Source organism: Hibiscus syriacus, unplaced genomic scaffold (assembly GCF_006381635.1).
Source record: "Hibiscus syriacus cultivar Baekdansim isolate YM2019G1 unplaced genomic scaffold, ASM638163v2 tig00110303_pilon, whole genome shotgun sequence".
Taxonomy (NCBI): Eukaryota; Viridiplantae; Streptophyta; class Magnoliopsida; order Malvales; family Malvaceae; genus Hibiscus; species Hibiscus syriacus.
The window spans coordinates 2,074,292-2,100,006 of NW_024062672.1; the positions used below are offsets into that span (position 1 = coordinate 2,074,292).

The 25,715-nt window shown below is 34.1% G+C and overlaps 4 protein-coding genes and 1 long non-coding RNA gene across 7 annotated transcripts; 4 read left to right on the forward strand and 1 right to left on the reverse strand.

Annotated features, from left to right (window-relative positions):
- Positions 1-4,878: 4,878 nt before the first annotated feature.
- Positions 4,879-6,422, forward strand: LOC120116801 (60S ribosomal protein L21-1-like). Its single transcript, XM_039137221.1, has 2 exons — positions 4,879-5,186; positions 6,007-6,422. The coding sequence occupies exons 1-2, from the start codon at positions 4,950-4,952 to the stop codon at positions 6,262-6,264; spliced, it is 495 nt and encodes a 164-aa protein (XP_038993152.1). The 5' UTR covers positions 4,879-4,949; the 3' UTR covers positions 6,265-6,422.
- A 447-nt stretch (positions 6,423-6,869) lies between these two features.
- Positions 6,870-9,124, forward strand: LOC120116782 (protein WHAT'S THIS FACTOR 9, mitochondrial-like). The gene is made up of 2 exons (XM_039137193.1): positions 6,870-7,246; positions 7,809-9,124. Exons 1-2 carry the CDS (start codon positions 6,969-6,971, stop codon positions 8,833-8,835), a joined length of 1,305 nt encoding a protein of 434 aa, XP_038993124.1. The 5' UTR covers positions 6,870-6,968; the 3' UTR covers positions 8,836-9,124.
- A 748-nt stretch (positions 9,125-9,872) lies between these two features.
- On the forward strand, positions 9,873-14,511 carry LOC120116783 (serine/threonine-protein phosphatase PP2A-4 catalytic subunit-like). Of its 3 annotated transcripts, none has more exons than XM_039137194.1 (11): positions 9,875-10,182; positions 10,782-10,838; positions 10,984-11,067; positions 11,500-11,571; positions 12,296-12,367; positions 12,546-12,586; positions 12,842-12,908; positions 13,371-13,562; positions 13,664-13,753; positions 13,861-13,968; positions 14,130-14,511. In XM_039137194.1, exons 1-11 carry the CDS (start codon positions 10,090-10,092, stop codon positions 14,193-14,195), a joined length of 942 nt encoding a protein of 313 aa, XP_038993125.1. In that variant the 5' UTR covers positions 9,875-10,089; the 3' UTR covers positions 14,196-14,511. The 3 variants fall into 3 exon arrangements, with proteins under 3 accessions (XP_038993126.1, XP_038993125.1, XP_038993127.1); XM_039137196.1 differs by having other exon boundaries at positions 10,133-10,186; XM_039137195.1 differs by lacking the exons at positions 13,371-13,562; positions 13,664-13,753; positions 13,861-13,968; positions 14,130-14,511 and adding an exon at positions 13,050-13,124 and having other exon boundaries at positions 9,873-10,182.
- Positions 14,512-18,787: 4,276 nt separating this feature from the next.
- LOC120116726 lies at positions 18,788-19,330 on the forward strand. Its single transcript, XR_005515583.1, has 2 exons — positions 18,788-18,935; positions 19,232-19,330. It is a non-coding gene; the product is annotated as an uncharacterized LOC120116726 (long non-coding RNA).
- A 781-nt stretch (positions 19,331-20,111) lies between these two features.
- Positions 20,112-24,658, reverse strand: LOC120116879. The gene is made up of 3 exons (XM_039137270.1): positions 24,034-24,658; positions 20,654-20,790; positions 20,112-20,546 (listed from the first exon to the last, which is right to left on the reverse strand). The coding sequence occupies exons 1-3, from the start codon at positions 24,656-24,658 to the stop codon at positions 20,112-20,114; spliced, it is 1,197 nt and encodes a 398-aa protein (XP_038993201.1).
- Between the last annotated feature and the right edge of the window lie 1,057 nt (positions 24,659-25,715).

The following is a 25,715-nucleotide window of genomic DNA, read 5'->3' on the forward strand; positions in this document are numbered from 1 at the left end:
AACCTAGAAAAATTCCTTCATCACTTTTTGCATCAAATTTGCCAAGATTGTCCTTACCGTTGTTTAAAACAAAACATTTAAATCCAAAAGGATGGAAATAGCTAATGTTAGGCATTTTATTTTTAAAAAGTTCATATGGAGTTTTCTTCAAAATAGGCATCATTACTCGATTAATAACATAACAAGCGGTATTTGTGGCTTCTGCACAAAAATATTTTGGCAAATTGTTTTCACAAAGCATGGTTCTAACCATTTCTTCTAAAGTTCAAATTTTCCTCTCAACAACTCCATTTTGTTGAGGGGTTCTAGGTGCTGAAAAATTATGGCTAATACCATTAGAATTACAAAATTCAGTAAATCCAAGATTTTCAAATTCAATTCCATGATCACTCCTAACATTAGTTATAGAGTAACCTTTTTCATTTTGGATTACTTTTGAAAACATGATGAATTTTTCTAATGCTTCATCTTTAGTACTTAAAAATAGAACCCAAGTATATCTAGAATAATCATCTACCAAAACAAATGCATATTATTTTGCACCCAAGCTAGTAGTTCTAAATAGCCCAAAAAGATCTAAATGGATCAATTGTAATACTCTACTAGTGGATACGTCATTAATGGATTTAAAAGAAACACGCTTTTGTTTTCCTTTAGCACAAGCATCACATATTTTATCATTATCAAATTTTAGTTTAGGCAACCCTCTTACTAAATCTCCTTGAATTAGCTGTTGCAAAACACTCATACTAGCATGTCCTAGTCTCCTATGCCATAACCAACTATCATGCTCATCCTTAGCAACTAGGCATAAATTAGTCATATCTATGGAATCTAAATGCACCATGTATATGCTTCCTATTCTATGACCAACAAGCATAATCCGATTAGATGCAATGTCAATAACTTTACAACCATTAGTTTCAAACATGACATTGAATCCCTTATCACAAAATTGGCTAATACTCAAAAGATTATGCTTTAATCCATTCACATATAAAATATTCTTAATTTGTATGGAAGAGGTATTACCTATAGTGCCTATACCTTCAATGTGACCTTTTGAGTTATCACCAAAAGTCACATCTCCTCCATTTTTGGTGTTGAGCTCTATGAACCGGCATTTATCTCCGGTCATGTGTCTTGAGCATCCACTATCAAGGTACCATGAGTTTGAGTTTGTTTCTCGTGCCTTGTAGCAATGGTCCTTTTCGTACAAACATAGATTAATTTTTGATTTTTGGTACCCAAATTCTTATAATCTTCCCCGAATGCCATCAAGCACAACTTTGCTACTTCTTGTTCCTCTTCATCAAAACCCTCTTCATCACTTCATGTAGCCATGTGATCCTTGTACTTATTCTTTAATTGACCCTTTTTCTTCAATTGTGGGCAATCATATTTGACATGCCCCGGTTTTTTGCATTCATAGCAAATGATAGGGTCCTTCTCTTTTGGTTTATTTCTGAAGCCTCCATTTCGTTTGAATTTTCTTCCTCGGTTAGACCTCATCATTTTTCTGAACCGTTTGGCAAACAATGTCATTTCCTCGTCGTCGTCATCTTCATCCAAATTACTCTCATCTTTTGTTAATTTGAGAGCAACTCCCATGTTCTTCTTCTTCTCCGTCTCCTTCTTTGGCTCGTCTCTTTTCTCAAGGTCTTCCTCTTCTTTAAGCATCATTTCATGCGTGAGGAGAGAGCCAATAAGTTCATCGAGGGTCATGGATTTTAAGTTCTTAGCCTCAATGATTGTCGTCTTCTTTGATTGCCAAGCTTTTGGAAGAGAGTAAACTAACTTCCTTACAAGCTTGTCATTTGGAATGATTTCTCCATATGATTTGAGACTATTGACAATCGTGGAGAATCTATCCGTCATAGCTTTGACGTCTTCATTCGGTTTCATCCTGAAATTTTCATAGCTATGAGTTAGAAGACTAATTTTAGATTCTTTTACCTCGTTTGTGCCTTAATGAGTGACTTGTAGTTTGTCCCATATCTCCTTGGCGGTTGTACAAGATGAAACTCTCCCGTATTCATCTGGTCCAAGAGCACAAAAGATAATATGGACAGCTTTGGAGTTGAGCTGGAACATTCTCGTCTCTCCTTCACTCCACAATCTTGGGTGAGTGGAGGTTTTGATGTATCCGTCTTCTATAATATTCCATGCTCTCATGTCACTTGCTTGAATGAAATACATCATCCTATTCTTCCAATAAGCATAATTAGCTCCATTGAAGAAAGGAGGCTTGTTGACGGGTAATGAATCAAGACCGAAGTCGGAGTTTGAAGTAGAGGCCATTGATGACTTGATTATTGATATAACTCTTCTCGAATTGACTCAAGAGGTGATTAAACCTTCAAATGAGTGAGGCTCTGATACCAATTGTTGAGTTAATCGATTGATTGAATCGGGCAAGAGGGGGGTGAATTGGCAATTAAAATTTTGGTGGAAGCTTTTGCAGAAAATTGAAAGTAATTGCACATCGATTTAGAGTAGTTTGACTTTCTCAACCAAAGTCTACGTACACTACCTTAGTTATCCACACTAAGAATTTTCCAACAAATTCACTAATTTGTTCTTTCTTTTGAGGCCAAAGAGATAACCTTACAACTCCCTCAAGAATATACCCCAATTCTTGAGAACACTCTTTCTCAAAGAGAATATTACAAATTTGCAAATTTACAAGGAAATCCTCACAAGGTAGATTGTTTGCACAACTCTAGAACAAAGAAAAGAACACTCAAGAATGAATACAATTGAGTACAAGTAGTGTTCTTGAAAGCAAAATGAATATTGAATGAAAAATAGACTTGAAGTGCTCAAACAATGAATTTGATGCTTTCTCTTTGATTCTCTCTTGATTCTAGTATATTGTTGTTTCTTCTTATTTCTTGTTGTTGATCAATGGCTTCTAAGCTTGTTTAAATACTCCTTCAATTGATTCTGAACGTTGGGAATGATTAGTGGAGTAAATAGAGTCATTTAAGTGTGAAAATAATTAATAAAATCAGTTGAGAGCGTCAGTGCATCGATGCATACACAAGGTGAATCGGTGCATCAAGTGTAAAATTCAAATATTTTAACCGTTGGAACACTTAGTGCATCGGTGCAGTAAGTGTGCATCGATGCATAAAATGCATTCGATGTTTCAAAATAGCCTTAGTGCATTGATGCATGTCTTGTGCATCGATGCATCAAATGCATTCGATGTTTTCATAAAACCCTGAGTGCATCGATGCATGGTATGTGCATCGATGCATAAAATGCATTCGATGTTCAATTTATTCATTGGTGAATTGATGCATGGATTGGTGCATCGGTGCATTCCTTTGAAAAATTGATTTTAGGCTTGATTTTGGTTCAAAATACTTTGTGAAAATTGTTTCAAAAATATAGTAAGTATAAAACACAATTTTACACATTTAGTAAGGATTAAAATGAACTTTGAAAGACTTGCAGTAATATTTTGATATTCGAATAACTACATCGAATATACTTAGAAAATATTTTGTAAAATCTTAAAATTCATTTAACTTAATTTGTTATATCGAACCATCAAAATGTTTTCAACAAAGCCAAACAGAGAAGAAAGTGTGTCAAAAGACAGAGAGAAAATGTGTCGGAAGACAGAGACCATTTATTTTAAGGGGATTAATATAATTTTTAAATTTATCTTTTAATATAAAAATTTGTAACTGTCTCTTATTATAAGTGAACACATGAATATCTCTATGGTAAACTTGTGAACTATGTACATATATAATATTTGTTGTTTGTCTAAAACATCTACAAAGTGTTAGAGAATACCATTTATACAAAGTAATATCTAAAAGAAATTTGGCTTAATACCAAATTAAGTGTCTAAATTATACTCGAAATTTTTTTGGTGTTTAAAGAATTTTTCGTTAAAAACAAGTACCTAACGTTTTTTTCTGTTATACTTTTAGGTACATACCATTAAAAATCCCCGTTAATTGACACATGTCACGTTTATATATATTTTTATCTTTTTTAAATAAAATATTTTTAAAAAATATCTAAATGTGACACGTGTCACTTAATAGTTTTTTTTAATCGGTATGCACCTAAAAGTGTAACGGAGAAAACGTTAAACACTTATTTTAAACGAAAAATTCTTTAGGCAAAAAATGTTAACTTTCAGGTATAATTTATACACTTATTTTTATATTAAGCCAAAAAATTATATATTGATTTAGAAATATTAATCGAATGCAAATTGATAACTGAAATTTTTTTCTTATAGAAATATCGTCATTTTTAGTTTTTAATCTCATCTATGGATTTATATTTATTCAACTATCTTAAATTAATACAAAATTTAAAAGTTTTACCCTTTATAATTAGATCATACTTATATATGTATAAGTATAAAACTAAGAAAATATACTTATTCAATGATCCTAGCTATCTCAATATAAAAAGTTTCATAAAATTTCATTTTAAATGTTTTAAACTATGTAATTAGATATCATTATACGATCAAAATCAACTATATAAATTATAAAATATATAAAAGTAAGAAAAATAATATATTATAAGATTGATAAATAAATTAAGAGAACGTTTAAGAATACTTATGAAAATATCAACTGAATTTTTTAGCCTATCTACTATAGAATTTTGACACGAGATCCATTATAAATCAAAAGAAAATTGGATTTTATTACATCTCTTTAACGAAAAACCAAAAGGAAAATTATTAGGTTATTTTTTTTTCGAAAAAAAACCTAACAATGTTAATGCTATGGGCTTTGATGGGTTCATTCAAACGGAAAATAACCCAAATATGAACAAAGCCCAAAATAAAAAAAATCCAAAAACCCCTACACAAGTCAAAGAAGCGGCTATAAGATGATCAAAATTAGGGTTTTGTTTATCCATAAAGATCGTTGCAACTGAAAGGGGAAAAAAGGAGAGTATAAAAAATGCCAGCAGGTCACGGTGTTCGTTGTCGAACAAGGGATTCATTCTCCAGGCCCTTTAGGAAGAAGGGTTACATTCCTTTGTCCACTTACCTCAGGATCTACAAGATCGGCGACTATGTCGACGTCAAGGTAAACGGCGCCGTTCACAAGGGTATGCCCCACAAGTTCTACCATGGTCGCACCGGCCGTGTATGGAACGTCACTAAACGAGCTATTGGCGTTGAAGTCAACAAGCAGGTATAAATAAAATTTGGGTTTGTTTCATTTTCATCTTTGTTTGGGTTTTGGTTTCTTTCGAATTGCCAACTTTTTATTTGAAATTGAATATCTTGTATTGAAGATGAAGATATGGATTCCTTTTCTGATATTATTATGATATGTGTAATAGTAGTTGTGTTTAATTCTGGTATTTTAATGTTGGATTTGCTTGGTTATATGGTACAAGTGATCAATGGACTTGGAGTTTCAAATCGCAAATAGTTCAATTTTCTTCATATTTTCTATTGATGATCTAATTTTATACCATTGAAATTTTATAGTTTTGTACCCCTAAAATTTTAATATAACTTCTTAAGTTTGCATCCTTGCATAAATTCATGCATATGTTCCTGCCATCACCTGGTTTAGAATGCTAACATAGATAGCTGTTATTACAGAAAAAGAATCTAAATTCAATCTTGGGATGAGCTTGAATAAATATTTTAGTAAGATGAGATACAAATTTACATGTTTGTTCTTCTTGAAATTTGCTGTAACATGCCTGCGTTTCATGTCGTAATCATGTTAGAACTTTCCCGACATTCATTTGTCTTGTTTAACCCTTGTGCTGGTGCCGAGCTCTCATGCCATCACCGCAAGCTTAATATTTCTGTAAGATTAGATGCAAAGTTGCAGGAATTTTTGAATGAATTTGTTGTAATATGCCTGCATTTGAGACTCTGATCTTGTTATAACTTTACTGCCTTGTTTAACCTTTATGCCAATCCAGCACAATCACCCTCCATATAATCAATATCTGAACTTGGTGTACTTGCATGATTATGATTGTTGATTTCAGGTCGGTAACAGGATAATCAGGAAGAGGATTCACGTGCGAGTGGAGCATGTACAGCCATCACGATGCACTGAGGAATTCAAGCTTAGGAAGATGAAGAATGATAAACTAAAAGCAGAGGCTAAGGCAAAGGGTGAAGTTATCAGCACAAAGAGGCAACCAGAGGGACCTAAACCCGGTTTCATGGTGGAGGGTGCTACATTGGAAACAGTCACTCCCATTCCATATGATGTTGTTAATGATCTCAAGGGTGGTTATTAAATACACCCCTTCGTTTTTGCGGTTTTGGTTTATTTTTGATAAACTTGAAGTGAAACTGGAATAGTTATTCGGTTATGTTCGTGTTTATTTCCGTTCGTAGTTTCTGTTGAAGATACTGCTTTTGCAGAGATTTTAATAGATGATGGATGCCTTTAAATCATAGTGTTATTATATCTGTTTTGGAAATCTTTTGGGTGTCAATTGACACTCCTCGGTAGTCACTCACTCAGGCGGAAACAAGCACAAAATGGTCTAATCTAAATAATTATTGCAAAATGAAAGGGTTCCAAGTATAGTTGTAATATATTTATTAAAATTCAGTCTAAGTTCTTTGTTTCTATAATTTTATTAGTAGATTCAAATCCATAATAATGTTATTAAATCGTTTTATCACTTTAATAATATCGATTATTAATTTTATTAATTTATATTTATTAATAATAAATAATATTAAAATTTAGAGTTAGGGTTTTGGACTAAAGGGCATCTGGATTTGGGGTAGAAATTATAAACATAAAGGGCATTTTGGTTTGGGCTAAAGAGTGAATCAACATGTAAACAGTAAAAAAAGTTTAAACTTTAAGACAACAGGTAATGGCTTCAGTTCTCTCAGCAGCAAGAAAGAGCAGAAAAGAAGAAAAAATCACCAAAGATTGTAACTTTTTATTCGCCTTAATCGGTGACTCTTTTACATCTGCAAATTAATGTTCAAAGCCGAAACCTTTATTTCCTCAATCAAAAACCTAATTTCACATCCCCAAATTCAGCATCAACAATGGAGGAGCATAGTGAAGGTGAGGCTGAAATGGGTAAAAAATCGGAGCCTCGATCATGTCATCGACATCGAGACCGACCTCAAAGCGGCTTGCCTCTTGAAGAATGCTATAAAACGGTCAGCGACCGGTTTTCTTACGGCCAAATCATTCGCCGATTGGCAAAAGCTCCTTGGCCTCACTGTCCCCGTTCTTCGCTTTTTGCGCAGGTAGTTTTTTGGCCTTATATCCTCCACTTTTCAATACCCTTTTTCTGGTTTTGCAACGATGAGTAGATAAAAATGCTTCATTTTAATTGCTACTTTTGTTGTTTACTATCTGCATTTTCATGTAGAAGTTGTTATATATGTATATGATAAAATCACGATTGCTTTCATATGAAGTTTGATTAAATGCATATCAAAATCACCCATTTTTCTGGGGAAAAAAACTCGTGCTTTTAGTTATATATATGCTCAATGGCAGAAGCACAAAGCAGTATCCTATATGTAGGTTTTGCCATTGTTACTGGGTGCTTGTTACTGGGCAACTGCTGGTTTGTTCACTCCTGCGGAGTAGAATCCTTCAAATATGTGGGAAAGCTATAAACATTTTAACATATTTGTGCCGTGCATATGCTCGTATGTTGCACTTACCTCGAGCCTAACATAAGCTCGTATGCACTAACAGGAGAATGGTTTTCCTTGTTCAATAAACTGGTATTAACTATTGAGTTTAATTACAAGGCTAGCTGTTGTTGATTGCGAATTGGTTTTTCCAACTTTGTTTTAGGTACCCTACTCTCTTTGAGGAATTCCCACATCCGCGATATGCTAATCTGCCTTGCTTTCGGTTGACCGGTACTGCACTCTTGTTAGATTCACAAGAGCAGAGCATACACAAGGCGAATGAGAATGATACAATAGAGAGGCTTTCCAGGGTGCTTATGATGATGAGAAGTAGGACTGCACCTCTTCAGTCCCTTCATTCTTTGAAATGGGATCTTGGTTTGCCGGATAACTTTGAGAAAGTGTTAATCCCGAAATATCCAGATTACTTCAGCTTTGTTAAGGCACCGACCGGTGTTTCAGCTTTGAGACTTGCAGGGTGGCGTGAGGAATTTGCTGTTTCGGCATTGGAAAGAAGTAACGAGGGTGGTGAGAGGGGTGATGAGTACAGGGAATTTAAGAGGGGCCAAACCACATTGGCATTCCCGATGAATTTCCCAAGGGGTTATGGTGCACAAAGGAAGGTGAGAGCTTGGATGGAGGAGTTTCAGAAGCTTCCCTACATATCTCCGTATGAAGATTCACGGCATATTGATCCGAATAGTGAGCTGATGGAGAAAAGGGCTGTTGGTGTATTGCACGAATTTTTGAGCTTGACAATCCATAAGAAGACCAAAAGGAACTACCTGAGAAGCTTGAGAGAGGAACTAAACATCCCGCATAAGTTTACTCGATTGTTCACTAGATATCCCGGGATCTTCTACCTGTCGTTGAAGTGCAAAACAACAACTGTGGCTCTCAAGGAAGGGTATAGGCGGGGAAAACTTGTGAACCCGCATCCTCTTGTTCGTATAAGACAGAAGTTTTATCATGTAATGAGGACTGGCCTTCTTTACCGTGGTAAAGATACGAATTTGATACCCCGGGAAGACGTTTTGCTTAAAGACTCGGAGAATAGTGTGGAAGACAAAGAGGAAGATGAAAATGAAAACGAAAACGAAGATGAAGATGAAGAATATGAAGAGTTTGGAACAGGTGATGAATACGAGGAGGAGACCACCGATACAGAAGATGAATTCGATAAAAATTAACGGTCATTACCTTGACAGGGTCCTCCATATTGCAGCCACATTGAAAGGGAAAGACGATCAAAACTTGAGGTATCAGTTAATAGGATTCATCTCTAAGTCTAACCTTAGTGCGATTCACAATATCAAACGACGATTATATGGTTTTTGGCATGTTCCGATGACTTGCTGCATAATGTCTGGTTGACATTATTGCGAGTGGTAAGATTTTCCCAGTCTTTTAATGGTAAGCATGACCCTTGTTTAGATTTTTTTTTCAATGCTAACATGACATTGCCCCTACTTTGTTGTGAAATAACATGTAAACTCCAGTTTATACCTTTTTTATGCGTGATTTTAGGCATTGTCAAATTTGATGCCAATCTTTGGACTTTCATTTTCTTTGTCATTTCAATTTCCAGGTTCTATTTGTGATTATATTTTATTTGTTATATTTGAGATATTCTCTTTCTCAATTCAATTAAAATGTAATACAATAATTTTCTCATATTAAAAACGATTCTTTCTATGAACTTAAAATGATTGGATTGTTACCAACATGACTCATCCACGTTATTATGTGTAAGATTGTGGGGTGTTCATTTTGGTTATCTATTATTGGTCACTTTAGAGCTGTTTGAACAACAATACGATATAAATGGTGTATCTTGTCCACAAATTGTTGTTGTAATTGCTTCCTTTATAATGGAAAACACTATTCACAATAAGTTTCAGATATAACAAGTTCATCAACAAAAAAGATGACATTTTTATTAGGACCTAAAGCGTAATCGTTTTTGTAATTTTGATGAAAACGTAATTGTAGTTCATATATTTTTAATTAAATCTAAAATGTTATTTCATTCATAAATAATAAAATTTTGATGAAAACGTAATAATAGTTCATATATTTTTAATTAAATCTAAAATGTTATTTCATTCATAAATAATAAAATAGATCCGATGGGTTCAAATTTTAAATTTAGGCTTAATTTAATCGTATCCGGACTTATAAATAATAATGAACTCAGATGTGTATTGTCGGAAACTCGCACCCTACGCGCTCCGTTGGCAGCCTTGATTAACGCGCCCTCTCATTTCGTCTTCGTGAGAGAAGCAAAAGAGCCCACAGAAAGAGTGTATAGAGAAAAAAAAAAGACTAAGGTTATTCAAAAAAAAAAAATTGAAAAAAAAAATCCCAATCCAAGGTAGGTTTAGCGTTATCCCTAATCCGGATAGCGATTTTCAGTTTCGATTATTTGAACTGATAAATAAAAGATGGGGGCTAATCCGTCACCAACAGACTCAACGGCCGATCTTGATGAACAGATCTCGCAGCTCATGCAGTGTAAGCCACTTTCCGAGCAGCAGGTACGTTTTCTTTTCATCTCATGATCTGTTTGTCTCTTTAGAAAGAACGGAGATTTTGATTTGTCGCTGATCTATTATTCGGCTCTGTTCTGCTGATAAATGAAAATACAAAATGATTTTGAATTGAATTTATTATTACCAATTTTCAATGTATAATATAATTTTTTTTTCTTGGTAATTACATTTGTTTAAGTTATTTAATAGAAATTGCGACTTACTTTTTTTCTTCTTTATTTCAAAGCAGAAAGAGAAGATCAAATTTTGATATATTTTATGGCGTCAATTTTGAAAGATATCAGGGTATTTACACTGAAAAGAATATTTCGTTTAAGCTGTTCTCAATATATGATAGTAATTTTTCTTGCTAGTTAAATTTTAATTTACATTTATTCAAATTATTTAATAAAATTGCATCTTTTTGTCCATTTTAAAGCAGAAAAATAAATTCCAATTTTGGTTTTGGTAATTTCAAGAGAAATCAAGACATTTTCACTGAAAAACGTTGTTCTCAGTTTGATAACTGGAAGTCTGATATATATATATATATATATATTGAATCAATATAACTGTTGGAAATTTTGTTCGGTTTGCGTTGTCAGGTCAAATCATTATGCAACAAGGCAAAGGAAATATTAATGCAAGAAAGCAATGTCCAGGTTTATTATCTTAGCTGGTCTTTAGTCTCTAATTCCGGGAGACACTGATCTATATCGGTTAATTATCAGTGAATATTGGAAATGTTGAGATTGCTCATCTATGAACTAGGAAGATGCTGATTGATTTTATTTTATTTTATCACAGCCTGTGAAAAGCCCTGTGACAATTTGTGGTGATATTCATGGACAATTTCATGATCTTGCTGAACTTTTTCGAATTGGAGGGAAGGTACTTGTTCTAACTTTTAACTGTGACCCCATTTTTTTGTATTCAGTTCTGTTTCAGCTGAGGTAGTGTGCAATATCATTATTTGAGAACTCAATGTTTTGAAAATTGGAGATCTGCAGATGTATCTTGTAGCTGCAGTACTGATATTTCGATGTATGCTCCCTTGAAAGTATCAGCCATTTAAAATTTTGTCTCTGGTTTTTTAATGCTTAAGAGCCATGTTTTGATATTTTTTCTCTTTTAACTGTTAGATAATCACCTATGACTATGAGTGTCATTAGGGGATTCTTAGGATGTATTAGAACTTATCATATACTTGATTCACCTCGTCTGTTTTACACTTTTGCTTCCTTTTTTTTCTTTTTTCCTATGCTCGCGAACAGATTTTGTATTGAGCCTATACCTCACAGTTGGTTTTATCTCAATTGACAGTGTCCGGATACAAACTACTTGTTTATGGGAGATTACGTTGATCGTGGGTACTATTCTGTTGAAACTGTTACGGTATGTACAGTTGTAAATGTTAAATTACAAAATGCATTTTTCTACACTTTACATAAAATATGTTTCTGGTTTCTGCTAAAACATCATCTAGAAGCAGAAACAATGTATGACTTCTATGGTTTCTGGCTCCAAACTGTGTGACCAAAATGACTGCATCCTCCTTTCAGCACTTGGGAGGAGGGTATGGTGGGGAGAACTGACATGGTTTGATATTGTGACTTTTAACGCTAAGAATTTGAGATGTCTCTGCCTTTTGAAAGTTTCTTCCGTAATTCCGTTATTAGGCTAACTGATGGTTAGAGAGATGATGAATTTAGATTTTCCTTTGGATCAGGTGCTTTGGATTTAGTGTAACTGCATTTTATCTTATTTACCACTTTTGGTTCTCTATATGGTGGATGCACTTCAATTTGACGTAACTCAAGAGGTACTTGATGCGAAACATTTTACTGGTGGTTTTTATCACTATGTTCCACTTCCGTTAAACTATACTCCATGCTAGGTTGATGCTAGGTATCAAAATCACTGGAGTCGATTGTTGTTGCTTACTGTTACTTTTTCTGTTCATAAAGATGCATATTATATTATTTTTTTTCAGAGTTGGTCTTGAATTAACTAGTGTAATCTTTTAAAATGAAATCAACAACTTTAGAGATCAATAGAAAATTTAGGCAGTAAGCCATTTGTGCATTCATTTGGATGAAACTATTTTCTTCTCTTTCAGCTATTGGTGGCTTTGAAAGTCCGTTATCCGCAGCGGATTACCATTCTCAGGGGAAATCATGAAAGCCGCCAGGTATGACATCTGCATCTTCTACTCCTTCCCGAATTGTCCAAATATGTATGCACATGAAAATTTTGAGATGGCATTATATGTTGTATATCTGAATCTTAATTCAATGTCTGATATGAAATTTTGACAAACTATAATGTGAATGTCTAGCTAATTCTTGAGGCATTTTTCTTTTTGGCAGATCACTCAAGTTTATGGGTTTTATGATGAATGTCTGCGAAAGTGAGTTTCTATTACACAACCTTCATTTGAAAGGGTGTAGTTTTATGAGACAGAGATGTATTAGCTCTACTTTCCTTTTTCATTTAAGATATTAAACTGCAATAGTATTGCCTTGATTAATATGATCAATAAAACTAGTGGATTAGAGTTGCTGGAGTTATACTCTTCGGATAAATTGGAGTCACATGGAAAAGGTTAGTGGCTTCTGCGTCTTGCTAATCCAATGTAATACTTTTTATGGTTGTTTATTTACAGGTACGGCAATGCTAATGTTTGGAAGACCTTTACGGACCTATTTGACTATTTTCCATTAACTGCTTTGGTAAGTAGAACTAATAGAGTTGCCAATTATTTTGACTTCAAACCTAAATTCTAAAAAAGAAAGAACTAAGGGCACAGATTGCCCTTAGAATCTTTGATTTTTGATATTTTTGTCTTGGTTTTATTTCATTTGGCTTTGTTGTTCAATACTATTCTTTTGCTCCGTGGTCTTTTTGTTTGGGCAAGAAAAGGTTGGAATTGATAGCATTGCAACTCTTAAAAATGACACCAAATCTTTCTGGAATGTAATGGAAGCAATTGACTGTTTATTGTATTTAATGGTTATTGTAAAATCAAGATAACCAACTTTATTACTTTACTGGTTTAGTCCCAGCTAAAGAGACATATTTACTTGGTAATGTTCAAGTCAACTTTGTCCTTCCTAGAAGTGAAGGGAAATTATGGTAGTTGAAATGATCCGTTGTTTTCTTCCAGTGATGTAGTGCCGTTTTCTTCATTTTAGGTGGAGTCAGAAATATTTTGTCTGCATGGTGGATTGTCCCCTTCAATTGAAACCCTGGATAACATAAGAAATTTTGATCGTGTTCAAGAAGTTCCTCACGAAGGGCCCATGTGTGATTTATTGTGGTCTGATCCAGATGATCGATGTGGTTGGGGCATTTCACCTCGTGGTGCTGGATATACATTTGGCCAGGTAATTAATGTTGGGAGCGACCATTGTTCAAGATTCTATTGTTGTATTCCCTTTTTTATATTTCAGTAATTTAATATTAAAATTTTAGTTCTTCTCTGCAGGATATATCTGAACAATTCAATCACACAAACAGCTTAAAATTGATTGCTAGAGCTCATCAGCTGGTTATGGATGGGTTTAACTGGGCACATGTAATCATTCATGTTTCTTATTCATCAAAGTATTATTATTTTTTCTTGTATACACAGTATAAAATGCTTCGGTGTTTTTTAATTACCTATTTATTTCCGTGTAATAGGAACAAAAGGTGGTAACTATATTTAGTGCGCCGAATTATTGTTATCGCTGCGGGAACATGGCTTCGATTTTGGAAGTCGATGATTGCAAGAATCACACATTCATCCAGGTCTTGCTTTCCCTCCCCCCTCTTTTCCTTTTTCCTATCATTGCACACACATGCATATGCGAGTTAAGGTAAAGCTTAAAAGAGCAACTGCTAACTTTCAAAACTGAATTCCCGGATGCCTTTTGTGTCTGTGTAAAACCGTTTAGTTCATCTTGCTGCAGTTTGAGCCAGCTCCAAGGAGAGGAGAACCCGATGTTACTCGCAGAACGCCCGATTACTTCCTATGAGGAAACTCTGTGAGAACTGGTTCCAAGATACCTCACTTTTCCTCCACTCCTCCCTCCTGTTACATAGTCAGGTAGCGGTTGATCTTATGCCGAAGTATCTTGCATCTAATACCTGCCAGTTTTTTTTTTTTTTTTTTTTTTTACATTCCATGTTTTGTTTTGTTTTAATATTTCAACGATGATGAGCACCAAAAACATGTTACACTTGAATGTTATGTCGAAAAGATTGCACAGCTGATAAAAGACACACCATCCGATTGTAGATTTTTGTGTTTGTTTTCGATTTTCTGTATTCCCTGCCTCTTGTTTCGATTCATCCTATCTTTTTGGCTCTTTATCGGATATGGAAAAGTAGTTTATTCTATGTAGTTCATAAAATCAACTTTATAAACTTAATCAGGGACGACACCCTAGTTTAGAATAAAATAAAAACCTGTACTGTCGTGTTTGGCCGACGAGAAAACGTTGAAAATATGGAAGAAGATGCACGGTGGCGGCCATGGTTGCTCAGGGAATACTTTATCCAAGTTTCATTTAAAAATGTGCTTTTTGAGATATAACCAAGTACAATTTGAACCAAGTTTTTTCATGTGAAAGCATAAATATTTTTAAAAAATCCTATGCAATCAATTTTTGTAGGTTTAATCATTTAATTATGATAAGATTTTTTTAATTTTCATTTTTAAATATAAAAACTAATGTTCATTAAGTACAATGATTGACTTATTATGAAAAAGAGTTTGATTGAGGTCATAAGTTATACAAATTGAATATTAAAATGTTTAAAGTTAATTTATTTTAGAACTTAATTGCCAAGTTTGACACAAATTTGAATTCCTTTCTTCTAATTTGAATAGTCTAAGAGTACAAATATTTAATACTTTAATTAGCTAGTTTGATGATATAAACGAAATATCCATAATTACAATAAAAGCTTAAAATCACAACGGTAAACTAAACACACAATAATGATATTTTTCTATAATCATTAACACAAGAAAAATTCCTACAACCACTCATGATCACACAAGGAAGAAAAGGTTAAAAAACCCAACAAAAAATTCGAACAAAAGATAGATATAAACATATCTAATCATATCGACAAACGAACTATAAAAGGAGAGCAAACTACAAAATATTATCGAGAAACTGTAAATCAGAGTCGAACAACATAATAATAATTTATTGTACTGTGAGATGATTAAATGATAGAGATCTAATTTAATGATTATTGTCACATATTTCAATTACGTGATAAGTGGGTAGGTATATCAAATGTTGGCAAGAGCATGAACATACGTGAGGAAGCATATATTGAGAGTATTAGCTATTTGTTGGTAGAGGATCATTTGCCGTAAAAAGGCCAAAAGGATCGTTGAAACAGTTACACTGAATATAAAGAACGAAGACGGAGCGGCATTATATTAGGCCTATTCTTTTTAGCTGTACCTTCCTTTTTTTCTTCCCCTTATTGAGATGAGATGACGAGCTTTTCTTCGACCATAATCTCTTAATTCTCAACATTTCAATATGATGGAGGTATTTCTTTTCTTTTCTTTTTCTTTTTTTAAATTTTTTACGCGCTACATTAGACCAATGGAATAATTAGAATTTGGTTCTCCATTTATGATCCTTCTAATATTAATAATTTAATGCGATTCTTTTATCTGTTTTTTTATTTAGTTTTGTTTGACCTTTTGATGTTTGGATCTGTAGAAAAATAATTGCGATTTGTTCTTAGGAAAGGTTTGAATTATTCTTTTTAGTTGAATATATGATTCTACGAGAAAGAGCGGTGTCTCCAAATCTCTGAATTCTTCGACATTTAGAAATACGTGAAGAATCTCTCTTTTTAGTGTTACATTTGATTAATAGAATGATTAGAATTTGATTCTCCGGTTATGATCCCTTTCGTTACCTAAAATTCGGATTGTTTATAATGTTTTAGTGATTTGATCTTTACAAAATATATTGAGATTCGTTTAATACAAAATGTTGGTAATGCTCAATCCCACATAGTATTGAAAACACTATTAGGAATGGGTATTTAAGGTTTGGATTCTCCACTTCCTTGTTAACTGAAAGAGAACAAGGGGAACTCTCGTGCATCGTCGCCGCCATCTGGCTCGGTACAGCTCGTGGTCATGTCTTTTTTTGAGTCAGGTTCATCTGGACGTTTCAGCTATTACAATGAAGGGTTTTAATCATGATTTTTTATGGACGATTTTAACCCTATATCTAACCTATAAATAGATAGCTGGATTCAACTTCTCAATTTACTCTCTACATTCAGAATTCACTCTCCAAGTGTTTTCTAAAAAAATTAAAAGAATGGAACCGAGCATGTATGATCAAACTCATAAAGAATATCCTTGCAAATGAGGGGTCTTTATGGGTAGCATGGATAAATGCTTATGTTCTAAAGGGCAAGGACTTTTGGCAAATGGAAGTAGGTTCATCAACGAGCTGGGGCATCAACAAATTACTTAAGCTACGAACTGAAGCCCATCCAATCCTTCAAAATGGAACACCATCGATAAGGTTAATTTGGCAAGATATTAGAACGAAGGGGTATAAAGCTCCTTGGCAATCTCTAATTTGGTTCCCGCAGAACATTCCTAAGCACAATATGATAGCTTGGATGGCAATGATCGATAGGTTGCCTACTCGGGATCGCCTTCAACGCATAGGCATTGTTTCTAATGGAAGCTGCATTTTATGTAATGAGACTTTAGAAAACCGAAACCACCTGTTCTTCAACTGCAAGACTACCTCTCTTTTACGAGAGCAGATTTTTCACCTTAAGGGAATTCACAAGACTGTCTTATCTTGGGAGATGATTACTTGGGCATGCAAAACTTGGAAAGGTAAATCAATGCTAGTCACTATTCTCAAACTCTCTTGGAATGCCACCATCTACGTTTTGTGGGAGGAACGCAACCGAAGAATCTTCAAAGGATGCTCTCGAAGCATTGAAGAAATACTTAGCACCATCAAAGATCTTGTACGTATTAAACTTAGGGGTAAAAATATTAATAGGCTTGATGATGTAAACTCCAGACTTTGTAATGCCTGGGGTATTGACTAATATCGATCGTTCAATTTGTTTTAGCCTGTATTTTCGTTCTGTTTCATGAGATCGGTGATTTTTTTTAGCAAACATTGCTCTTGGATAATAAAATTCGACTTATCCAAAAAAAAGTTGTTCTCTGGCTGCTTTCTGATAATAAGTGCAATACCACCAGCAGTCCACTCCGGTTTAGGGTGTATGAAATTTGGAGTGACCGTGTTAACTTATGGGGACAGTCCGCCTACTACAACGATTACACACATCGGGACGAATTTGTTTATAAGGTATTGGTTTTTATCACGACACAGTTTACGAATTATTTTCTTTTAAATTACTATTTACCTTTCCTGTTAGGTGTGATTTTGCAGTACATAATTCCAACACCAAATTAAGCTCAAAGACTAAAGAAATTGAAAAACTGTTCTTAGGTAGTGTTTTAATTTATTTTACGTAGATTTTTCTGGGCTGCTTTTCTCCTGCTATAAATATACTTCACAGATCAAGGTATGAAATTTGACAATCGACATTGCTTCCGGGTGGAATCTGGCTATCGATCTGTCTTTGATTTTGTCTTACAAGTTCAATCAGTAGGTTTCCTTGTTTCTGAATGTGTATTAGACTTTAAGAATTTTTTGGTTGTCAAGCAAATTTATCATCAAACAAGATACTTATATGTTGTGGTTGACATAATTTTTTGTAGGAATCACCAAGTACGGATCCACCCGCAACTACGGATCCCCCTACAACTACGGATCCGCCGACAAGTACGGAACCACCTGCCGGTGATGTAGAGAATGTACCGGAGAAGATCAAAGATGCAAAAGAGTCGGGTCCTGCATTTCACTGTGGTATTTGTGATGCAGAACTGCTTTTCAAGATAACTCAAGCACTCCTCCCTGGGTTAGCTGCGGCTCGTGTCGACAATACAACTGGAGGCGTTTTCACGTCCCCTGGTTCAGTAGATGTGGACCTAAGGAAAGAACAGAGACTTATCTGGCTGAATCTGTTGTCTTGGAAGGTGCTCCTGAGGCGGAAGTATTCGACAATCCTTACGATATCATTGCTTTTCTTATCGACGAGTTCGCTGTTACGAAGAGGAATTTGTTTAGTAGGGTTTCAGCATTGCTACTAAGCGAGAGGAAAGAAGACAGTATCGATGATTTCGCTCATCAGATGGAAAATTAATGGATGTTGGCCAGTTGACAAGAGAGAAAAGATTGTACAAATTTTTCTGAAGAATGTTGATGCCAAGAACGAATATCACTGTAACATGAAATTTGAAACTGCAGAAGAACTTTCCCTGCACATGCCAACTTGTAGCTTTAGAGTAATGACCTGTGGAAATGAAGGGTGTGATGCTCGATTTTCGGCTAATAAATCGGAGAAACACGATTCGGTTTGCCCAAGATAATTCCATGTGAACAAAAATTCCCTGCTTTCCTCTGAAGACTTGAGATGGACAGACACTGCATAATAGTCTGTCCGATGAAGCTCGTGAACTGCCCTTTCTTTTCAATTGGTTGCAAAGCAGCAGTACGCCAGTTCCTAGTTGTAAGATTGAAGAACATCAATCTGAAGAACTCCATTATCACATCCTTTATGTTCTTCAAGGTATGTACAAGGAAGCATCTGAGGATGTTTTAAAAGAACGGGTGGATCAAATCGAAGAAGTCAAGATGTGACTGAGAATTTCTTGCTTTAACACATACATTTCTGTAGGCATTGGATATCATTCTTTACTGTTTTAATTGAACAAGTTGCTAATACACATAGAGTTTGCAGCATTTCTTTTAGGCATTGCATATCAGGGTTGTTTCCTAAACCCCAAGCCTTCACTTTTACTTTATGGACGTCATTAATCTCCATGCTGCTATGCTTATCTTTATCTGCTTTGGTTTACATGTATGTAGATGACAGTTTATTCTCTCTGTTAATCAAAGCTCTAACATTTACATTTCCATGGCAGAAAGCCGCCGGTAGGCTAGCTAACGCCAAAAATGTGCGTTCTCTGACATCGAAAGTCAAGGATGTAGATGCAAAGCTCCCACCCTTGGTAATTGAGACAGAAAAAGGAGGAAGAAACTTCAGAGACAGAAGCAAAGACTGAATCTATGGAAGGTAGTGGCACAGATGAGAATACCGAAAATGCTGCTGAAACTAAATATTCCGAAGCAAAGCCGCGGTCACTCGAGGTTCCACCTTTAAAGAAAGAGTTTCCGAAACCAAAACCAAGGATCCTGAAGCAATGCCTTCACCGCAAGAAGTTCCACCGTCGAATAAAGATAGTGAAAAAGAAGCTTCGGGAACTGTGGTCAAGGATGCTGAAGCAACAACGGGGAATTCAGTCAAGGATTCGGAAGTTAACACAAAGAATGAAACTAATGAAGAACGAAGATGGTAAAAGGCACTTCATACCATCCGATTTTAACCAGGCCATAGATTTGAAATGAAGAAAGCTTCAGCCTCTACAATTATATGTATGTACGTGGATTTCCCCCTACATTCTTTCATTTTGGTTGAATTTTTTAGTTAATATTTTTTTTACCCTTGTTGACTTGAGATTTTATTTTTTAGCATGTTCAGGACCGAAAACATAGGCTCATCCCTCAGTCGTTCGACATACGCACGAGTATGCAGATCAAAGTTGTACAAGCTCTTGAAGAACTCTACCTGTTCTATGGAGTAAAAAATCACACAGAACTTACGAGCGTAATTATTCAAATTACAATAAATATTAAAATATTAATATGATCAATCGAATCACAACAAATTATACATTTTAAAAATGCTGATTTTTTTTATATTTTCTTTATCAAATACGTCAATAAACAACATATAAACAAATTTCAATCAGTTGGCATTTCATATCTACACAATGGACACAAATAACTTGTTTCCAACCACTTAATAATACAATCGTAGTGATAAATATGGCCACAAGGCATTAAAGTAACCCTGTCTTGGTCGAGCAACTCATTCAAACAAACGACGCATTCTTTTCTTGAACTCAAACCCTCACCCTCGCCCAAATCCAATTTCCTCTTCTTCTTCACCGGAAGATAATCTTCATCTTCATCGCCTCCATATCTAACCCTTTTCAAAGATTTAATAGAAGACTTATTTGCAGGTTTGAAATTCACCAACGATTCATCGACCAACTCATCAATCTCTTCATTGGGACTCACCTCAGCGAGTATCTCGACTCTCAACTTAATTACTTGACGTCCAAGGTTCACAGTTAAACTATCGGCATGGCGTGCATAAGACAAGATATTAGGGAACTACGACAGTATCAACGTATTATGGGGTTGCTCCTGAGTCTGTGACCGTGGAACGTATGATGTTTCGAGCATTTTCTTCAGAAAAAAAACACGACAAGACGACCGACAACGGACCGGTTGAAGGTTTCCAAGGTTGTCTCCGGATTAAGAGAAGAAGTGCAACGAATCTCTATATCAATGTGGAGACGACGATGCGGGATATTAGAAGCAAGATGCTCTAAAGAAGTCCGTTGTCTTGGATGATCTTGAAGGAGTAACGGGAAGACAGCAATTGGCAAGATTTTTTAAATCGACTATCTGGGTTTTGAATGTGGACGTGATTTCTTGGGAGCGATAGAAATAAGGGTTTTTATAGGGAAACCTATTACGTGTTGAAGTTTGAAGCTATCATTACTTGCACCAAAAGATATTAAAAATTGAGATTTTTATTTGTACTTGTAAACATGATTTTATAATAAAAACTAGACAGTCCTTCAATTTGCAATTACATTAAAAAAAAACTAACGTTAACCTTTGTTATATATAATTTTAGGGTATTATGTTTTCACCGCTCAACTTTTTTCATATTCTTGTTTTAGTCACTCAACTATAATCTTTTTAATTTAATTACTCCACTTTTGAATTACTTTTGTTTTGATCATTCAGTAATCAAATAAAAAATAATAAGGTGGTGTGAACAATTTTATGTTGGTGTGGAAGTCATATATTATCCAACTCATTTTTCCTTTTCCCCCTTTTTTTATTTCTTCTCATTCTCCCCAAAAGATGAAACTTTAGATGTTTCATTCCTATGTCATGTTAATACTAGAACTACCGTCCTTCAACATCTTTTTAAACTCCCCAAAAGATGAAACTTTAGATGTTTCATTCCTATGTCATGTTAATACTAGAACTACCGTCCTTCAACATCTTTTTAAACCATTCGAGAAACCGACGAACTCATCCCATCTTCCCCTATCATTCTATTATTTTAGACTTTGTCAAAATCTCCTTAAAACTTGTGAAACTCAACCCAAATTTTAGTGAAAAATGACTTTCATCTACAATCTTCATATTCCATTCAACATGGAATTAGAATATAAAAATTGTTTCCTCCTTCTCTACCTCCCCACTGAGATTTGGAAGAAGATGTTCCAACATAAAAAAAAAATCAAAGGGAATCCAAAAGAATAGATTTAATGAGAATTTCAGGGAGATTTCACAAAAAGATGAAGAAAGTTTAGGGCCTTTTCATAATTTTGTAAAAAGAAAATGTCTTGTAATAACTCTATTAATTATTTAACAATTAAGTGACTAAAATAATAAAAATTCAAAAGTTGAATTATTAAATTAAAAAAAAATTAAGTGACCAAAACAAGAACACGAGCAAAGTTGAGTACTAAAAAGTGTAATTTACCCTAAGTTTATTAATATGTTTACTTTACTTCTGTCTTAAAAAAATAAATATTATACATATTAGGGGTGAGCGTTCGATCGAATCGAGTGAAATGTTTTTGAGTTATTCGAGTTAAAGAGTCCTATTTTACAACTCAGACTTGATTTGAAATTTTTTCGAGTCGAGTCGATTTTTCAACTTTCTGTTTAAATTTAATTGCAAATATTTATAATATTATTTTATTATTTTATTCCAATTTAAGTGACTTTCTATAATCATATATATATAATACAAATATATTTATTCATATTTTTTTTATATGTAATATACATATATCATACAAAGTCCAATAACTTGACTCAAACTTAAAAATAAATCTACTAATTACTAAAAATTTGGAGTTACTCGAGTTGCATTTTACAACTCGATTTGAACTTGAAATTTTTTCGAGTCGAGTTTATGAAATTGCAACTAGAAGTAAATTCGAGTCGAAAATTTTGATTTTTTGAGTCGAGTCGAGTTTTGCTCACACCTAATACATATATTATATAAGAATATTTATTTGGTACGCTAATGATGGATAAACGTATTCAAACGGTCAGTTTGTTTAATAACCAAACTGAATATGCATTAATCGAATTTATTAAATTCTTAAATCTTTAATTGTCAACCGAATTAGAATGTAAATGGAAGTCTTTAATCAACCCGAACTAATAAATTCGGTTGATTTTCAAATTAATTAATTTTTTAATATTTTTGTTTCGATTTGAACAACAAAATAAAAAATTAAAATATTTATTTAAAATTGTCCATTTCCATCTACAATATTTACGAATAAAATAATAAAAAGTAAAATATATATATATATATATATATTCCTAATTACTTACCTCGATCAATAGAGGGGAGTGGAGGTTATCTTACTTTTGTTAGATATCTAAAATTTTATCCTCTTTTTCTTAATATTGGGTTTAAAAAATAAAAATTATTGGGATTTTTACTTAAATAAGAAATATGTTAGTTATCTATTAAAATTTTAATTAATTTGATTAATCAATTGATTTTAAATCAAATTAATTAATAATTAATTTTTAAAAAAAAGTTTAATTGATATCCAACCGAAAGTATTTCAACCACTAACAAATTAATTGTATTAGTTTAATTTGATTAATTAATTCGGTTAAAATTAAACAATAAACACTTCTAATAATGAAGATCAAATTCATATAGAGAGAGTTTTTCGATGTAGTCAAGACATGTGTGTAAAATGATTAAGAGGGATATGACTTAATTAAGTCATATTAGATATTATTACTTGAGTTCTATTTGTCCTGTTCGAAAGTTTATAGTGTAACACACTTTATTTGAACCGATCGATCGGACGAGAAAAAGATTTCACATATGGTAATCGAAATGAACCTAATTTAGCATCAAACTTTATTGAAGTACCAAGTTATCCATTTCTCTAACCTACGAGCACCTTACTGCAATTAAAACCAATATGCATAAATACACAAAAAGTGCATATAAACCGGAGGTTATGGGATTTTGTCTTTCAATCTTCATAGGATTTGCACTTCTCCCTATCCATGAATCTCCATGGTGGATGGGACCTGTAAAACTGAGTCGAAGAGGCGAGATCCGTGCGCTCGGAAACGAACGAAAACGAGAAAGAGGTGGATGAGTGGCTCTCACAAATAGTGGCAGCAACCGGAATGTCTAATGGAGAGAACAATGAAAATGAAGCCGTGTGACGCTAACTGTTAAACCCTTCTCCTTGGGTTCACGGATGCTGACCTTCGGCTTCGGAATCCGGTTTTTCCAACCGATCACCGGAATCGATGATACTTGATAGCCCCGAAATCTTCAAGAATGCTTTGATTCAGAGTGAGTCTAAGCTTCTTGCTGCAGCAGTTGTTGTGGGGTCACAAAGACCGCTTTTTATATTGATTGCTACATTTCTTGTTCATAAAATTGGAATTGTTTGTTACATTGTACTAAATACATGGATCAAGAATATCTAAAGAGATTAAAATGAACTTCAATCATTCGATATCTGAAATCGGCACAACGGACACAAATGACTTATTTCCAACCACTTAACGATACAACCGTGATGGTAAACATGTGCGCAAGGCGTCGAGGCGACATCGTCGCCATCCAAGAACTCATCCAAACAGATTGCGCAACCTTTTCTTGAACTCAAACCCTCGCCCGGTTTCCTCCTCTTCTTTAACGGAAGATGAACCTCATCTTCATCACCCCATTTGACCCTTTTCAAAGCTTCGATAGACGACTTACTCGCAGGCCTGAAATTCACGGAAATCCTCATCGATTCATCAATCAATTCATCGATCTCGCCATCAAGACTCACCTCAACAAGCAATTCGGCTCTCAAGTTGATTACGTGACGTCCAATGTTCATAGGCAAACTATCGACATCCCTTGCGAAAGACAATATATCAGGAACAATGACAGCATCAATGAGTTCTGGGGATGCTCTCGAGTCCGCGACCGTCGAACGTATGATGTTTCGACCATTTTCTTCGGATAAAAACAAGTCACGACGACCGACGATGGATTGGTTGAAGGTTTCTGAGGTTACTTGGGGGTCAAGAGGCCAAATCCAACGAATCTCTACATCTATGTGGAAAAGATCATGTGGGATCGTAAAACCAAGTTGTTCTAAATCATTCTCGTGTTCTTGCCTGATACTGATGAAGTAACGGCAAGCCATTGCAAGGTTTTGTATCTAATTTTCTGGATTTTGATCTGATTTCTTGAGTTAATATGTCGGTTAAAGTGAAAGAAATAATATTAGTGTTTTATAGGTGAATCAGTTCGGCTGTAATAGGGAATCCGATACTGAGTTGGAATCGGAGGTCACCGTAGTTATATTAAACACTTGTGCCGAAAGATATTAGAAAATGACTTTATTTTTATTTGTTTTTGCAAACATTATTTTATAATAAAATCAATAAATATTAATTATATAAGCCTTTAATTAGCGTAAATTGCAGTTACTAGGCATCCTCATTTTTTCCAGAGTGACGAGTATGTTACTTTTATTCACGTAATATAAAGTCAATCATAATATACTCTATATTTATAATTATATTTTCAAAGTTTCTAATAACTCTATCTTCATTGTATGATTTTCTCTACTTTTATAGTACGTTTTTTTGACTTTTGACATTTTTTTGTTTTCTTTTATGATCACTTATTGTTTAATATTTTCAGAGTTGAATTTGACGTCACCATGACTGATCAAGATGGTGCTCATTTTTAATCCTGCTGATCTTCCATGCTTTAGACCCTCGAAATATTGAATCTGGATACACAATTTGCGATCGCAAATAATTATCACCTCCTTCCCATATCCGTCATCGAGCACAAGTCAAAGATGTCACATAGAACATACAAAACTTCTCTTATTGAAAATCGGTAAAAAATTGTTTCTTTAAAACTATTATTGCTAAACAATAAACCATAGTTCATTTAATCGCATAAAACACATTTCTAATTATACAATATTCATATTGAGTTCATTTTCAGGCAACAACCTAACAGTTCATAACTAAAAAGTGTAACCAATATATTTACCTAAAAACTGCTTATAACTTATTCCAACTATATCTAAGCAAAGTTTAAACAAAATACTAATAGCATATACATGCCAACTCAAAAAATCAAATGGATTAGATGGGTGTTATTACTTATATTGTAAGTGTGCTTCTTAATAGATAAGATGTCATACACTCCTTACTCCAATCTCTGCTCTTTACCTACACGTG

Coding starts and splice junctions, on each gene's coding strand:
- LOC120116782 (XM_039137193.1), top strand. CDS start 6,969: ATGTTCAAAGCCGAAACCTTTATTTCCTCAATCAAAAACCTAATTTCA. Junction 7,247..7,808: donor GTTCTTCGCTTTTTGCGCAG/GTAGTTTTTTGG, acceptor ACTTTGTTTTAG/GTACCCTACTCTCTTTGAGG.
- LOC120116783 (XM_039137194.1), top strand. CDS start 10,090: ATGGGGGCTAATCCGTCACCAACAGACTCAACGGCCGATCTTGATGAA. Junction 11,068..11,499: donor TTTTTCGAATTGGAGGGAAG/GTACTTGTTCTA, acceptor CTCAATTGACAG/TGTCCGGATACAAACTACTT. Junction 11,572..12,295: donor ATTCTGTTGAAACTGTTACG/GTATGTACAGTT, acceptor CTTCTCTTTCAG/CTATTGGTGGCTTTGAAAGT.
- LOC120116801 (XM_039137221.1), top strand. CDS start 4,950: ATGCCAGCAGGTCACGGTGTTCGTTGTCGAACAAGGGATTCATTCTCC. Junction 5,187..6,006: donor GCGTTGAAGTCAACAAGCAG/GTATAAATAAAA, acceptor TGTTGATTTCAG/GTCGGTAACAGGATAATCAG.
- LOC120116879 (XM_039137270.1), bottom strand. CDS start 24,658: ATGGCTTGCCGTTACTTCATCAGTATCAGGCAAGAACACGAGAATGAT. Junction 20,791..24,033: donor CGCACATGTTTACCATCACG/GTTGTATCGTTA, acceptor TACTCCTTCAAG/ATCATCCAAGACAACGGACT. Junction 20,547..20,653: donor AAACCTTCAACCGGTCCGTT/GTCGGTCGTCTT, acceptor ATACTGTCGTAG/TTCCCTAATATCTTGTCTTA.